The 15,214-nt window shown below is 37.6% G+C and overlaps 1 protein-coding gene across 5 annotated transcripts in view; it reads right to left on the reverse strand.

The window, feature by feature from the left end:
- The window catches only part of KIF21A (kinesin family member 21A), a gene marked incomplete at both ends in the record, with an annotated part of 82,563 nt that overhangs the window by 15,142 nt on the left and 52,207 nt on the right, over positions 1–15,214 (reverse strand). For 3 of the 5 annotated variants that reach the window (XM_079541698.1, XM_079541700.1, XM_079541699.1), the window contains 12 exons: positions 3,691–3,908; positions 5,459–5,513; positions 5,733–5,793; positions 9,252–9,272; positions 9,785–9,950; positions 10,536–10,637; positions 11,974–12,174; positions 12,557–12,710; positions 13,366–13,571; positions 13,682–13,750; positions 14,297–14,404; positions 14,808–15,007. In XM_079541698.1, coding sequence (XP_079397824.1) covers positions 3,691–3,908; positions 5,459–5,513; positions 5,733–5,793; positions 9,252–9,272; positions 9,785–9,950; positions 10,536–10,637; positions 11,974–12,174; positions 12,557–12,710; positions 13,366–13,571; positions 13,682–13,750; positions 14,297–14,404; positions 14,808–15,007 — 1,561 coding nt within the window. The remainder of the gene's footprint in view (positions 1–3,690; positions 3,909–5,458; positions 5,514–5,732; positions 5,794–9,251; positions 9,273–9,784; positions 9,951–10,535; positions 10,638–11,973; positions 12,175–12,556; positions 12,711–13,365; positions 13,572–13,681; positions 13,751–14,296; positions 14,405–14,807; positions 15,008–15,214) is intronic. The other 2 variants (XM_079541702.1, XM_079541701.1) reach the window with 2 other exon arrangements.

Consider the following 15,214-nt stretch of genomic DNA (forward strand, 5'->3'; position numbering starts at 1 on the left):
ACGAATGAATTCAACTGTTAACTAAGATATTCAAGAAGAGATACTAAACTCACAATCAGTAAGGGGAAAAAAAAAGGTATTTTCCATAGCGAGTCTGACCATTACGACACTTTTTTCCTACCCTCTCCTCCCTTCTTTATTTGTCTCTCTAGCTCTTTCTCCAAAATAATTCCAGTCACTGTGGTCTTCATCTCAACATTCACTCCCCATTAAAAACAGCAAATGATCAAGTGTGCAGTACTAACATTAGCATTCAAGTGTCATCATTTCACCACAAATGAAAAACAGGATCTGGAAGGTCTCCACTCCTGTTTCTCACCAGCTGGGCAAACAGAAAAGCCATATGTGCTTTGACTTATGCTTTCCTAGTGTGCTTAGAGGTTGTTTTTTTACCAATATAATGACCAGAAATTATTACTAAAAGGAAGAAAGCAATTCTGTGGATTATGAAGGTGCTTTTGTGCCATAAAATGTTATTAAGCAGACGAAATCAAGTGGGCAGGCAACCATCTTGACATAGTTAACAGCATCACTGCTCCACAGATCTGAATCTACTTATCTGCAACTTCTCCATGAGAAAAGCTATGCCAGTTTCCCTTGAAAGGGAATATAAAATGTGCCATATAAAATCCATCCACTGGTGTGCAAGGTAACAATTTAAAATGGAAAGCATAACCAAGAACAACTACTTGACCAAACTGTCCTGATCGATGACTTGTACACCGAACACAAGCACCCATAACAAGGAGAATGTCCCACCTCTGGGGCCTAGTGCCATGAACTGCATGCAGACCCAACTGTCCCCAGCTGCAAACAAACAGGGCCTTCACAAGGCAGGTGAATGGAGAGCAGAAGCAGTAACTTCTACAGTTTTGCATATAAGACCAGCAGTTAAAGAGCATAAACAAGAAGGATAGATAGGTTCAATCCACTCCATGTTACTTACCTCCAAGCATATTCTGCAAAGGACACAAATGAAGGGACAGAATACACTCTGTCCCCTCTTTTTATGTCAGACCAGTATGTATTTAAGAATGAAGAAGTTCTGAGTCACAAGGAAGTCCTATGATCAGCCCAATAGACAGATTTTTCAGCAAGGATGAAGAATTTGAGCTAGTCTTTCCTGGTTTGGTTGCCTACACATATCCTGCGTAGTTGCTAGAATAAAAAAGCCTCACCATAGGCAGAGCACAGACTCTTCTACCTCACACCACTGTGCTGTATAGTCAGGCATAGAGCTAGCTCTCTCTTGCTTACTCTCCACATGTCCCTTGAGTCTTCCACCTCTGGCTCCAAAGAAGGTGTAAAGAGTACGATTATATCAAGAATCCACTTTGAAAACCTGGAAATGCAGGTATCACAGAAATGAAGTGTTCTTACCAGAGTGAGGTTCCTAAGTACAGGTGTAAGAACAAAATACCCCAGATCAGGTGCATCCCTATTGATGACCTGAATGGAAAAGTGCAAGACACACATCTAATTATAGGTTTTCAGCATCCTTTAGGACTTCCATCATATCAGAGACATCTGAACAGAGCTGGCAAATCTGACACAAGACCTACAGGAGACCACTCTGCTCTGCAGAGGCTGCTGAGATTAAGTAGGAGTATCAAAGGACAAAGAACCAGCAGTGCCTGTAAACAGAACTCCAAACAAACTGACTGTTGGACTCGGCATTAGCCATGGACATTCAGGTCCAGGTCTTGGAATCATCACAGAACTAAGAAAATAGTGGGGTTTCCACAGCAACGTTTGTGCGTAAGCACACACTTAACTTTACATCTCAGCATAAAATTACTGTTACTTCCAGAGAATGCATATTTTGGATTACTTTTATTACTTCCACATCTCAGAATGCCAATTAAGTGACACAAGGAAGTTAAAGCTCACTGCGGGTAAGATTACATTCTGCTTCAGAATGTAGTTTATTACAATAGCTGTGAGTACCACATAGCTCAAATGGGAAGGCCAGGTGGCTCACAAAGACAGCCTTTCTTCAAAAATGACCTGCAAAAGCAGGCATGCTGTAGAAAGTATACTGAGCTCTAGTTGTTAAAAAAAAAAAAAAAAAAAAAAAAAAAAAAAAGAGAGAGAGAGAAAAAGAAAAAAGCCAGAGGAAAAAAAAAAAAAGAAAAAGAAAAAAGCCAGAAAAACACCCTTTCACTTACAGCAAAGATATCACTATAGGCCAGGCTGATTGTGGCAATTTTGAGCAATAAGAAAACACAAGAAGTGAGGCCTGCTGCTGACTGAACTGATTTACTGACAACTATATAATGCTCACAGAATACAGTTGTGTAGAAAAATTCTGTTTTGCTACATGCTAGATGACTTTCACAAAGCAGATGGAGCTAGGCAAAAGTTGCTATTACCTGAGTCCTGGTTGTCAGGCCACAAAACTTGATGTTTTAAATCTTGAAGCTTCAACAATCTCTAGTGAACTCAGCCTAACAGCTAAAATATGTGGGTTTCCCCACATATCCTAACCCCCCCAAGAGCATTATTTTCAAGCATATTCAACATGTAAAATGCACTGAAGGCATCAGCATCGGTTAATAATTGCTGTCAGCAGTGTTTTATGGTTCAGTTTTATGTTTTTATGGTTGCCACTTCAAGCACATGCCAGAAACACACAGTAGAAATAACACAAAATTGCAAGTGTACATCAGATGGAAACCACTGTAAAAATATTATGCAGATAGGACAGGTGAATAGTGAAAGATGCCTAATTCCAGCATTTGTGACATGAAGATGGCTATGGGGTATGTTTTTTCCATATCACTGAATACAACATATGCAATTAGTTTACACAAGAGCTCATGGAACACATGAGCTAGTATCTAACAATACAGGTCTCTAGCATCTCTAGCAGTGAATGGCTAATAATCACCAGTAATATCACAAGATATAAAAAGAACACTAAGAGCAAATGAAATAAAACACATTGGAATACATGAGAGACAACTACTGGCCTCATAATAAAAAGGATGAAAACAAAATTTGTAGTTTAATTTGGTATCAAGTAATAATTTCAATTAGTAAAACTGTTCTGCTGATAAGCACAGTCTGTAACTAGAAAGGATTTTTGAGGATTCCTAGTATTAACTGTGTCTGTATCAGCTTTACATTAATTGAGCACGCAAGTGTAAAGATTTCTTCAGGTTAAGCATGGTCTGCATGAAGTCTCCCACAAAGATTTTACCTGACAGCTGAGACCACACTCAGATACTATTGGTACACTGCTCCATTTTTTCTTGTTGCCAGTTATTTGCTTTGGTTTGGTTTGGTTTTGATCTCCCTGCTGTTCTAAGCATATTCTTGCTGCACCTCAAGAAAGCAAATTTCCCAGGGCACTAATGAAACAAAGTATCTGAGGTACTAGATGGATTTTTTCCCAAGGCAATTTAGAAACAAGGCAATGATTATTTCACTATGACAAAACAAGAGAAGTTTGGATCTCCTGTAAGCAGCACATTATTTTCAACAGTGTGTTTCTAGACACACTAACAGTGTGTTTCAGTGTGTCTAGAGTGGTGACAGCAGAAAAGAAGGAAAGGTTTTGTCAGTATTATTTAGTAAGCTTCAAGTGTATTAACCTACCTTGTAAAGTTAAAATAATAGATTAGAAGAAATGGGCAACATGCATTTTTAAAAAGCAAAGAACAATTAGTACAGCATGGCCAAACTTACATGCTGCCTATCTTAGAAGGTAAGCCAGATGGTGGGGGAATAAACTCTCTGTCCCTAGCAGAAGTATCATTTGTGTCAGTAGTCATCCCACTTTCTTGGGTTTCTGCAGCAGATGCAAGAAGGCCAGGCAAAGTTGATTCTGCAGCACTAATGTCAGAGACTAAATCACTGCTATCTGCATACAGCAATTCCATCTGTGTAGTGGTCCTCCGGCGGGCCTGGAGATAAACAAAAAGCAAGTTGCGACTTAATCACGTTCTAGAATGTTTCAACAGTGCTATATTTAAGATTATCATTAGCTTGTAAATGGCATTTTCCTCAAATCACTTGGCAGCTTCCTTTAGAAACTAAATTAGGAAGCTCATCTGTACTCCAATGATTTCAGAGAAGGTAAGTCAAATTCAACACTGAAAAACATTGACTTGACAACTGTTTGAAAGGATGTGCTTGGAAACTAACTACAAGCATCTATTACTCCCTAAGATTTATCCAAATGAAATGTTTTAAAGCAGAGGAGTAATGCAAAGTGTGAATTTAAATAACTACAATTACAATGGAGTAACAGCTTACAATGACGTAAAAGTAGCTGCTACTTGGCTTAAACTACTTCTAAATTGACATAAGCTGAGATGAATTAAGATTCTCTCAGCATTTCAACAGCTAGGAAACAGCAGAAGGCCTCACAGAGGAGCCAAGCTCTGTGCAACAATCATTCTTAGAGAACTGGTCGTGCATGTTAGGAGTTTAGTTGCTGCAAATTTAAAATCTATTCCTTAAGGAAAGCAACGCCTCTGGGAAAGGCAAAAGCCCAGTGTGAACACAGCCCTCACAAAAATGACGTTTACTTCATGCCAACATTTTCAGATCAAACTCCTTCAGTTTACCTGCCCAAAGAGCTGCGCAGCCAAATAACACTATCAATAATTCAACAGCCAACTTAGATACAGTCCTCCAGAGTCAACTGCAGATCAAAGCATAGAGGCTAGAACTTCTACTTCCATTTGCTTTATGCTCCTGCGACCACAGCAGCAAATCACAAACAGTACACATTTCTAGTTCCCACTGCCATTAATATTAAACTGCAGCCAACCTACCTGTAATGATAATTTTAATTTAGAACCTGAAGGTCAAACTTTATCTTATAAGCTCCTTAAATTCCTATGACTGCAGAAGCAAATTTAAAAAAAAAGTTTTCTGTTTCCACTGACATTAATATTAAACAGCAGCCTCATTAATTGTAGAATCATAGAATATTCTGAGTTGGAAGAGATCCATAAGGATCCTCAAGTCCAACACCTTGCTCCACACAGCACCATCCAAACTTCAAACTTCATGTGTCTGAGAGTCTTGTTCAAACACTCCCTGAGCTCTGGCAGCCTGGGGCCTTGTGCAGCCTGTTCTACGCCCAGCTACCCCCAGTGATGAATCTTTTCCTAATCCCCAACTTGAACATACCCCGACCTCTACCCTTCATGATGTTAATTAATACTAAACTGCAGATCTACTCAGTTTGGAATGCTATTAATTTATGAAAATATCTGTTCTCTAAGTATGAAAATTCAGCCACAAGATACTGAAAAAACAATGTATTTTTATTATTACTTCACAGAGAAGAGTATTAAACAAAAAACACACTACATAAAAATCATACAAGCATTATCTCAGTTCACCTTCTGTTTGTCTTTGCTCACTTATGACTCTAGAGCAAAGTAATAGCATCCTTCAGAAGATGCATTTAAGTATGAATTCTAATTATTCTACAGTATACCTTGCTTTTGGGTTTGACTTCACCACAAAGCTTCAAAAGATCCGAAGATAATGCACTAAACAAAAAATTGCAACACAATTAGTAAGAAAATAGTTAACTTTTTAGAATGCATATTTTAATTTAACATTTCTTTCCATTGAATTGATAGGCAAACTGAAAGGAAAACACATCACAGGTATCTTCTGATGAATATGTAATATGTGTTACAAAAAGAAGAAAGGACAGTAATTTTTTTAGAACCAGACCCAGTTAGCTGTTAACAAAGATCACTCACCTTCCTTCTGTCCCAGGGCTATGCAATGGAGCATCCTCATCAGTACTATCTTCCAAATTTTCTAGAAAAATTCCAAAATAATATTGTTAGCCTGTCCAACTACAAAAGGATATTCGGGCTTTGCATACTATGCAAAACAATTCAGACAACACTGAATGTAGATGATCAGCATATGAAAGATAGGGATTTACAAATATTCTTCACTATTTGCTAGTCAGTTCTCATGGAATTTTCCTGGTTTTTTCTATTTTTTTCTGTAACCTTTTCACTGATAAGTTGTCCTGAGTTCTTTCACACAGCCTAAAGAAATCATAGACCTTGGCATACTGTGTTGGATGTGGTCCTCTATTCATCGTAGCAGAGCAACATGGATGACAGAGAAAAAGAAATAAACTGTAGAATGAAATCTGGAAGAAAGAAAGAGGACAAAGCAAAAGACATTATCTGCAAGACATGCAAGAGAAGATGCAAATCAATGGACAGTGAGGATCTCTGTTCTGACTCCTTTTTCATAATCATCTTGCTCCAATACTGCATCAAATGTGTTACAGTGAAAGAAATAATGCATTTTTAACTAGCAAGTGAGATGAGGCTCAGATCAGTTTATACAGAATTGCAATATCAGCCTGACAAGAAACAAGCACTTCATTAGTACATAAGCATCTAGGTTTCAAAACAGGATGACCACCACGTAATACTGTAGAACCGTTTCTAAAAAATACTGATTGTTGAAGCTAACTGCACAAAGTTCTTCAGTATAAAATGATCCTGAAGAAAAATGGAGACATAAAGCTGTTCACAACAGACAAACCCAGCATGCACGTCACACCCTGTAACGCTGTCAAACATCAGATCGATGCATGTCTGCATGCAAATGGTGCAAAACATTAAGCTAAGAGGATCAGTCCAGGTCATATGTACAACAATTCCAAACTGCTGAGAAAACAAATTTTCTTACTTGCATGTTAGTATAATAATACATTCTATGCATAGTTTAAAGATATAGATATTAAATTCCTGCAAGTTCCATATTTTTGAACATAATCATGAAACGTTAGGGATTAAATAATACTCTCACAACTTTCTTCTAAATCTCTTCTTTATTGTTTGAGTACTTTAAGATTATTTAAATATCTCTGCCAGAAAGTAAATAACTTCCGTAATACAGAGAACCAACATATTTAGTACCCATATTAAAATAAGTGTGTTCACCAATTTTTAATTCATGTTGTAATTCATGAACTTAAATTTAAAATATGGAATTTAAGTATGTTTTGGAGAAATTGGGGGAAAGATAAATAGTCTCCAGCTGAACTGTCCAAAGAAATAAAGAAAGGGAAAATGCTGCCTTCTTGCCCATGCTACTTCTAAAAAACGTTTCCTGGAAAAGTCGTGACCTTCTCATAAAGGGCTTGTGATCAACTCTGCTGTACCTGTGAAAAGTAGAAAGAGCAATATGGCCACAAAAGATGGGATTCTACTTGTGGATTCCCACTAACATGTCCTGACATGCTACATAAATATTTTTCTGGAGTTTATCTGCAGTGGATCACAGGAAGCCTGTGAGAGGCCCCAGGTAGAAAACAGCACAAAGAGCCAACAAAAAGGGACAGAAGAGCAAGATTCCACAAGAAGTCCTGAGCAAGAGGAGATAAAAAGAAACAATTAAGCCATTGAAGGCAGTACTGCTTATGAGGAGCAGGAGACATAACTGTTAATAAACCAGTGATCAAAGACCAGTGGAGAGCTTTTCTGATGACTTCATGACGAGGTCTTCATCCTCACACAAAGAAAAATGAACAGTGCCAGAACAGTGCAGCCAGCCAGCAATTTAATCCAAAGGCGATGACATTTGAGCTGCTCTTTCAGGATCTGCACGTACAAAACTCTTAGTCACAACCAGACACAACCAGATGTCATGGGTGGGAAGGTGCTTCAGAAAGGAGTGACTTCAAGACCCAACTTTGTGGTCACATTAACGTCTCAATAGGTGCGAAGAGTTCATCCACACACAAAGTAGGTGTGCATAAGAAGCCTGGTCTGAAGATAAAAACTGAGCCTGTGATGTAATTTGATGCAGACTGAAACCTTTTCTTCAGTCTACACTTGAGCACAGGTACACAACTACACTGGAGAAATGCAGGAGTTCCCCAAGCCAAGTGGGTTTCAAACTGCTAAAAACATACAGACTGCAGAGCTGCAAAAAGGCATCGAAGGCAAGAGCAGCTGATGACCAGGACTCTGAAGGTACAGTTACTGCCTGGGATGGAGCTCAGTACTGCCCCTGAGCTTCCAGGCAGCCTATTGAGATACTGATTTACCAGGGAGCCTTGCAGCCAGTGTGCCCCAGCCACACAGCTGGCAGTCCCAGCCTTGAAGCCTCTCTTCAGTACTTTCTGAACTTCCTCCAGCTAAAAAGGTCTACCTACGAGTGATCTACAAAATACAGACTACCAAAAGTGCAAATTTCAGTGTGGACTAAGGTTAGTATGGCATATTCAGTTTAGATACACTCACAGTGAAGCTTCCTTCCTATTAAGTGTTAACGCAGTCCTGATTGACGTGTGTTTTAAAAGCCTCAGTTCAGGCTTTCAGAGTATTAAAAAGCTTCTTTAACACACATATTTTCCAAAAATTTTTACAACAGTGCTACTGTTTTAATGCACTTAACAAAATTATTTTCAAAAGGTTGCTTTAGATGCCTCTAACAAGTCCCATCTAGAGCTAAAAGGAAATGCAAACATCCTGGCTAGAGAAGCTTTATTTTCACTCCAACAGGGGTGAACAGGCACACACATGCACATGTATACAGTACAGAGGCTATTTTAGACAAACTACATTACTAATAACCACTGGTGCATCTGAAGAAATACTCAGCAAATGCAGCAGCATGCCCTGGCCTGTTTATCAGGTGTCACCTGCCAGGGCACTGCACAGCTATAACTGCTCTCACCAGCTCTGGCAATAATCTATACATTTTAAGACAAAGTCTGGTATATATGATATATTCCTGGATAGCTTCATGGGCTTAGAAGGAACAGATGATATAAAACAAACTGTTACTGACATCAGGAATATTTGAGGTTTCAAACATAGCCAATTTCGTGACCAGGAGTCACAGGAGAGAAGGAAATGTATGTCATTTACTTGAAAATTGTTTAGAAGCAACAAAAGATTCATCTCCCCAAAATTAGTGGTCAGCAACTAAATCCAATTGAAAAAGTGAGGTATCTGGATTCTGTAAATTATTTACATTACAAAGTAATTTGTCTACAAAAAATGAACTGCATTTATGAATCATTTCTTTTTCCTCAGTCAAAATCATGTCTAACAAAGATAATGTGAGGCTAAAGGTCGTTTCAGAAAGGAAGAAATGTTCATTAAGCTCATAATAAATGAGTACATTTACAGCATGCAAACTTCACACACACACGAATTCTAAGAAATACCAGTTAGTGAACATGAATGAATTAGTAATTCATGCAGCTGTACAGTACACAGAAAGCTAGACATACTTACCCAGTGGTATGCTATCTAGGTCTGTGCAATAACAACAAGGAAACAAAAGCAACACTCCAATCAAAACATATCCAGTTATAAAGAGAAATAAAACAAAAGTACCCAAATGTATCCTATTCTTTTCCTTACTACTATCTCACAAGAAGTAGAATAGATGCCGTAGCAGACATACGATGCCACTTTGAAAATCTCTAACAAATGATGATTGAACAGAATTACGTTTAGAATTCCACTTTCAAAAATTAAAATCATATGAAACTGTAAAAGCAGTCTTTTATAAAAGTAATAAGTGAAATACTCGAATTTTAAGGCCTCAGTAATAAAAAGCTTCTGAATTTCCTACATTTCAATGCTGAGTGGATATACTTACACATGACATACATGCATATCAATTGTGAAATAATTAAAAATTTAATACATTAAAATACAGCATCTATTCAGAAAAGAAACAACCTAGAATGCCCAGTACAGCATGCATGAGAGGCAAACGTGACATGCAGCTGACTATTTGGAATATAAGATGACAAAACTACCTTGCAAAGCATGACCCAGTAAAGCGTCAAGTTCGGGATTCAACTCAGCTTTCTCTTTTAGCATATGAAACAGCAGCTGGTTTTGAGTAGCACTAGTAATTTCTGTCTGCTTAAGGCGCCCCTCAAGAACTTTAATCTGAGCTTCTTTCTGAGCTGCTTGGAGCCCCTAAGAGAGAAAATAAGCATGTGATTCACGTGTACATTGTCATAAAGTGCCAAATACTCATTATGAAAACATTACTTCCCAAAGTTCTATGAAAAGCTCATCTTGCTCTACTCAAAAGCCCAAGTCTGACCAAAGCACGCCATGAAATATGTTATCCTATCTTGAAACTAATTTTTAAAATGGATCTTATTTTCAAGAAAGTTGCTGTGCCAGTCTTAGTAAAAAAAACAAAAACAAAACAAAAAAACAAAAACCACAACCACTGAACACTATCTCAGAGCTTGTTAAAAAAAACATGGAAAGAATTCGATTACTAATTACCTCATATTGTTCCTACAACAGCACTAGTTTTTCATAGAGTGAAGTGGACTCTTCTGGGGATTGAAAAACAGGTAACAGCTTGAAGGGTACAAAGGATCTCAAGGGCCTCCACTCTGAGCCAGTGCAACTCATTAGTGCTGACCTGCTTTGCTTTGTTTGTGTTTACTTTCTATAGTCATAAATTCAAATTAGCCAACCTTTACCAGCTCAGCTCATGATACATGGAATAGTCCTGATGCACACACGTTTCACAATCTGCATTACCTTATTGATACCCATTGTGAGGAAGTGATCAAGCAAATATCGGGCTTCTGTCAAAGTGCAAGCATTTATCACTGCCGTTACATCCAAGGTCTCTCCTTCTTCCTACATACGCAGCAATAAAACAGTCAGGTTTGGGAAAAAAATAAAGGTTTTTTTGTAACAATACCATAATTACAGAAAACAGAAACAGTAAGAGAATGTTGCAACATCACCCAGTTATTCCTTCAGGTACCTCTACACCATGCCACACAGTTTCATCCTGGTGGGGTTTTTTGTGTGTGTTTTTTCTTCCAAACTATCCCAAAACTACCTCATGGTACAGATTCCACATCCTTCCAAGTCTCTTGCAATGCTTCATTTCTTTCCTATCAAAATGCTCTTACTAGCCTCTAACTCAGAGCCCTTCTTTCTGCAGACTACGCTATTCACAGCGCGTACAGAAATAAGTGCGTTTCTTTAATCTCTGCAGCCTTTGTATATTTGAAGATCTCTCCCACTATTCTTGTCATCATTTTTCTGATTACTCTCAGTTAGTATTAAGTACTCTGGAACCCTTAGGAATAATCGTTTGTGTTCACTACCGTTTTATTGTTAGTTTAAAGTCCAGTAACCTCGCAACATGCTGTCCAAAATTCAAGGAACCCTGATGCGATTAAAACAGTAAAAGCTGCTGGCAATGTACAATGCATTAAGGCACAACTTAGCCCAGTGTGGCACAGGGAGAACTCAGAAACTGCTATATAAAAAAAAAGAGTTGGTGTTACTGTTTAGACTTCATACCATCATGCACTGAGAGATCTAAAAGACTGTCTGGTGTGCTCTTCATGCTGGATCATGTACAGTGTGATGCATATGAAGTTTTCACACATGAATTTCACTGCTTTTGATAACACACAACTTTCTACATCAATCATAGCAGCAATTTAATGGGAAACTGTCTGTCTAAAGTCTATCTCAAGCAGCTTTTCCTGAAAAGCCTCCTTGATTACAGATAGCAACTGTTCCATAATTGAAAATTTATAAAAATGCAATAGGTAATAAAAAGAATTTACAGAGGTGATGACATACAAAATTGCTTACGTATATTTGAAGCATACAAAAACAATACAACAAAATAGAAGTACATCAACAGCTGCAGAAAGAGAACACAACCTGATAACCTTTGATTCCAATAACTCAATTTGGCACCAGGAGAATAGAAAGCATCAGTTTTGATGTTTAAACACTTCGCAGTATTTAACTTGCATTACAACATTAAGCCCAAGATTCATATCTCAAAGTCCAGTTGTATAAACAGCCTTCACTCCAGACTCCACTTATTCCTAGTTCCTAATTCAATAATCACAGAATGAAAATAAAATTCAGCTCTTATTTAAAGCATATTTTCAAGGCTGCTTCTCTTCCGCCTTTCCATTATTTAAATTAATATTTGACCTACCTTTGCTTCTTCCATTTGCATAATATTTGCTTGGCAGTCAGAAATGCTGTCATTAATGTAGTCTATATTTGCAGTTAGTGATTCCATTTCTTCGTTTATGTTCTGGACATTTCTATCTGCTTCACTGCCACCCCCATCCCTGATGAGCTTCTCCCTTTTCTTTGAAAGCTTCTCTCTTCTTCTTGTAAGTTCTTCACGTTGCTACTTTGCCCAAAGACAAAACATTACATAGAAAATAATTAGTAAACACTTAAGGCACTGAAGTATACCTTCTTTATGTTTTCCTTTCCTTTTTAAAATTTAAATAACATGTCATTATTTCTACAGGAAGAAAGAAATTCCACACTTAAGTATATTAATATATTTACACATTAGCCTATTATGGCTTCTATTCCTTGCTAAGCACAGAAATCCTATCATCCAAAAGTGCACAGAAGTTAAAAGTTTCTTCATTGACAGCAAGGGATTCCAAGTCGCTGCTTATGCTGGCATCACAGCAACACATTTACCACAAACACAAACACAGTGCTCTCTTTACAGTCACTATGGCCACGCAGATCATAGTCCATAGCAGCTCACCCACCGTAAGTAACCTATTCATATCTGCCTCCATATTGGAAATGGTCATCCTCTGCATAATGATATCAGTGACTCTGCGTTCAAGTAGCTGCCACTTCATCCTGGCTGCCCTTGAGGAGTAAACTCTGCTTGTCACTGCTTTCCGCTGGTATTTCTTCCTGTGGTAAATTCAGGAGAAGCATACATCTGAGGCTGAAGTAGTTCAGATTTGAAGGTGGAAACAATCAGGCCAGAATACTTTTAATGGATGACTTAAAAATACTTTGCAAAATTTCCTGCAATTTGCCATTGCACTAGACACCTACCTGCACTCCCCCACCAAATTCTACTATATTCTAGTACATAGCATTTGAAAAAAGGAATCAAACCCTGGCATCTTACATGATGCACAACTGAAATAAAATGACATCTAAGAATCATTCCCTGTTTAACAAGGAAACGTACTTGAAACTGCAGTGGAAAATCATCAGTATATATATCAGTATATATTAAACAATGTTTTGCAACAAGATTTTATTTGAATTAAACATTACAGGTCTTGGACCAATAAGGATATTTCTTTAAAAATAGATTAACTGGATTTTGAAATTTTAGTACAATTTATCCTTTAATGTTGTTTTACGTTATTCCACACTTAAGCTCATAAAATTGAAATTACATTTGATAATGATAAAAAAAATCCATTCTATGAGCATTACCTGACTATAGTTTGAGAAATGCCAACAACTGAAGTAAGTGTCATTACAAGAACATCTGCTATAAAGTCCATGCAATTTCCAGTTCTCGACAAGTTCTTAGAGTTTTAACCCTTACCCTGTTCCATTTGTAACAGATAATGCTTGAACCCTTGCAACAGGAATTCTCATCTTCTGCTGTGCTGCTGTCCTCGAACCATCATGCTCAACTGATGAGCTGGAACTTGGTTCTTGAGTAGGATGTTCAGGCAGACTCAGCTTTCGACTCACTTTTCCTGCCACTTTATCAGACAGAGGCCTGACTTGCCGACGAAGGGCTGTGACCTGAAACAAGAGTGCAAAGACACAGCTACCTCTCCCTATATCTACACTCAAAGTTGCAGCAATATAATACCTTCCGTTGTCTAAGATGCATTACTGTTTTATGACAATACCTCTTCAGTTTTGCGACGTAAGATAACTTCCTGATTTCTTTTCTGAGCTTCCAGAAGCTTGAGCTGGTGCTGCAGAAGAAACATGAACAGCACATTATATTTCCTCCATTTTCTGTTACAAGAAATCTACCATATACATAAATTAAAAAAATAAAATAAAAATAAAATAAAATAAAATAAAAAGAACTTCACACACTAAACTAAGTTTGCAGAACTCTTGTGAAGTGACTTGAGAAGTTGCAGCTCTTGGTCTTTTTAGGACAAAATAAAAATGAGTGTTTCAATAAAGTTACTCTCTATCAAAAAGAACACCTGCATGCAATAGCATGACAGTAGCAATAGTTTTGTAAAGATTCAGTGATAAAATAATACTGATACACATAATGAGTAAGTCTTTTGTTTTCTGTTGCACTTATAACTTGAAACTAGGAACTGAATGATCACAGAAGTCAAATCAAATTATGTGTATTTTGACTTGCAAAAAAAAAAAAAAAAAAAAAGCAGGTACATGCCAGCCTCAATGAATGACTATACATAGGACACATGCCTTCAATTTAATGCTGTCTCAGTGACAGCCATTTATCCCAAATGCAAGTTCTTTATCTGTTAAATCACCTCTCGTTTGCGTTGCTCCTTTTTAAGCTGTGCAATCTCTCTGTTTCTTCTTGATTCAGTCATTCTAGCTTTCTCCTGCTCTTCTTTCATTTGTTTCATCAAGCGAACCTGTAAAGAAGTCATCACTTAGAAAAGCCATTTGCATTGAAGTTCTATTCCCTGCCCCCATTTATATAAAGAGTTTTCTCCAAACTGCCATCTTGCAGCATATTACATGCTTTTAGCAATTTACTTCCATCTAATGTCTTCTTCACTCAGTGCTGAGTAACAGGTAACAAGCAGCACAAGCAGCTCTGCGTGTTTCATGCAGTAATTTCCATTAATTAAACCTAAAAGGGCTCCCCAGACAGTCATGCACACATAGGAATAGCCTAGTCTTCATATCTTCTGTTTTCAGTCCTTTGAGCAGCTGACAGCATGTAACATTCATCCACTGGATAAATGCACAGGTGATCTTATTTTCCAGAGAACAAACAGTCATTGCCTGACACTTCAACATACTGAAACATACCTTGGTTTTCTTCATCTCTGTCACCTCTTGCTGCAGTTTCTTCAGTTGCTTTTCATATTGAGATTGATTTTTAAGCAGTCGTGCATGTTCTTTTTGAGCTGTTTGAAGTCTCTGAAGTTCTTTATTCATGGCTTGGAGTTTCTTTTCATATTCTGACTTGATTTTTTTTGCCTTTTCTTCTGAATATGTCTCTACAGAACCTAGAGCAAAAGAGAATTTTTAATCTGTTTTTTTTTAAAGAGGTTTTTGCTTTGCCACGTCAGACAATTTTCCTCTGCTTTTAGCATTTTTTGCAATACACTTGAAAATTTTCATTTGTAACTAGCTCCTGTCACCTGCACTGTTTGAATGCAGGAAAATAGATATCCAAGTATCTGAAGACAGATGCACACATGCATGTTCACACA

This window comes from Tetrao urogallus, assembly GCF_951394365.1.
Source record: "Tetrao urogallus genome assembly, chromosome: 1".
In the NCBI taxonomy this organism is placed as follows: Eukaryota; Metazoa; Chordata; class Aves; order Galliformes; family Phasianidae; genus Tetrao; species Tetrao urogallus.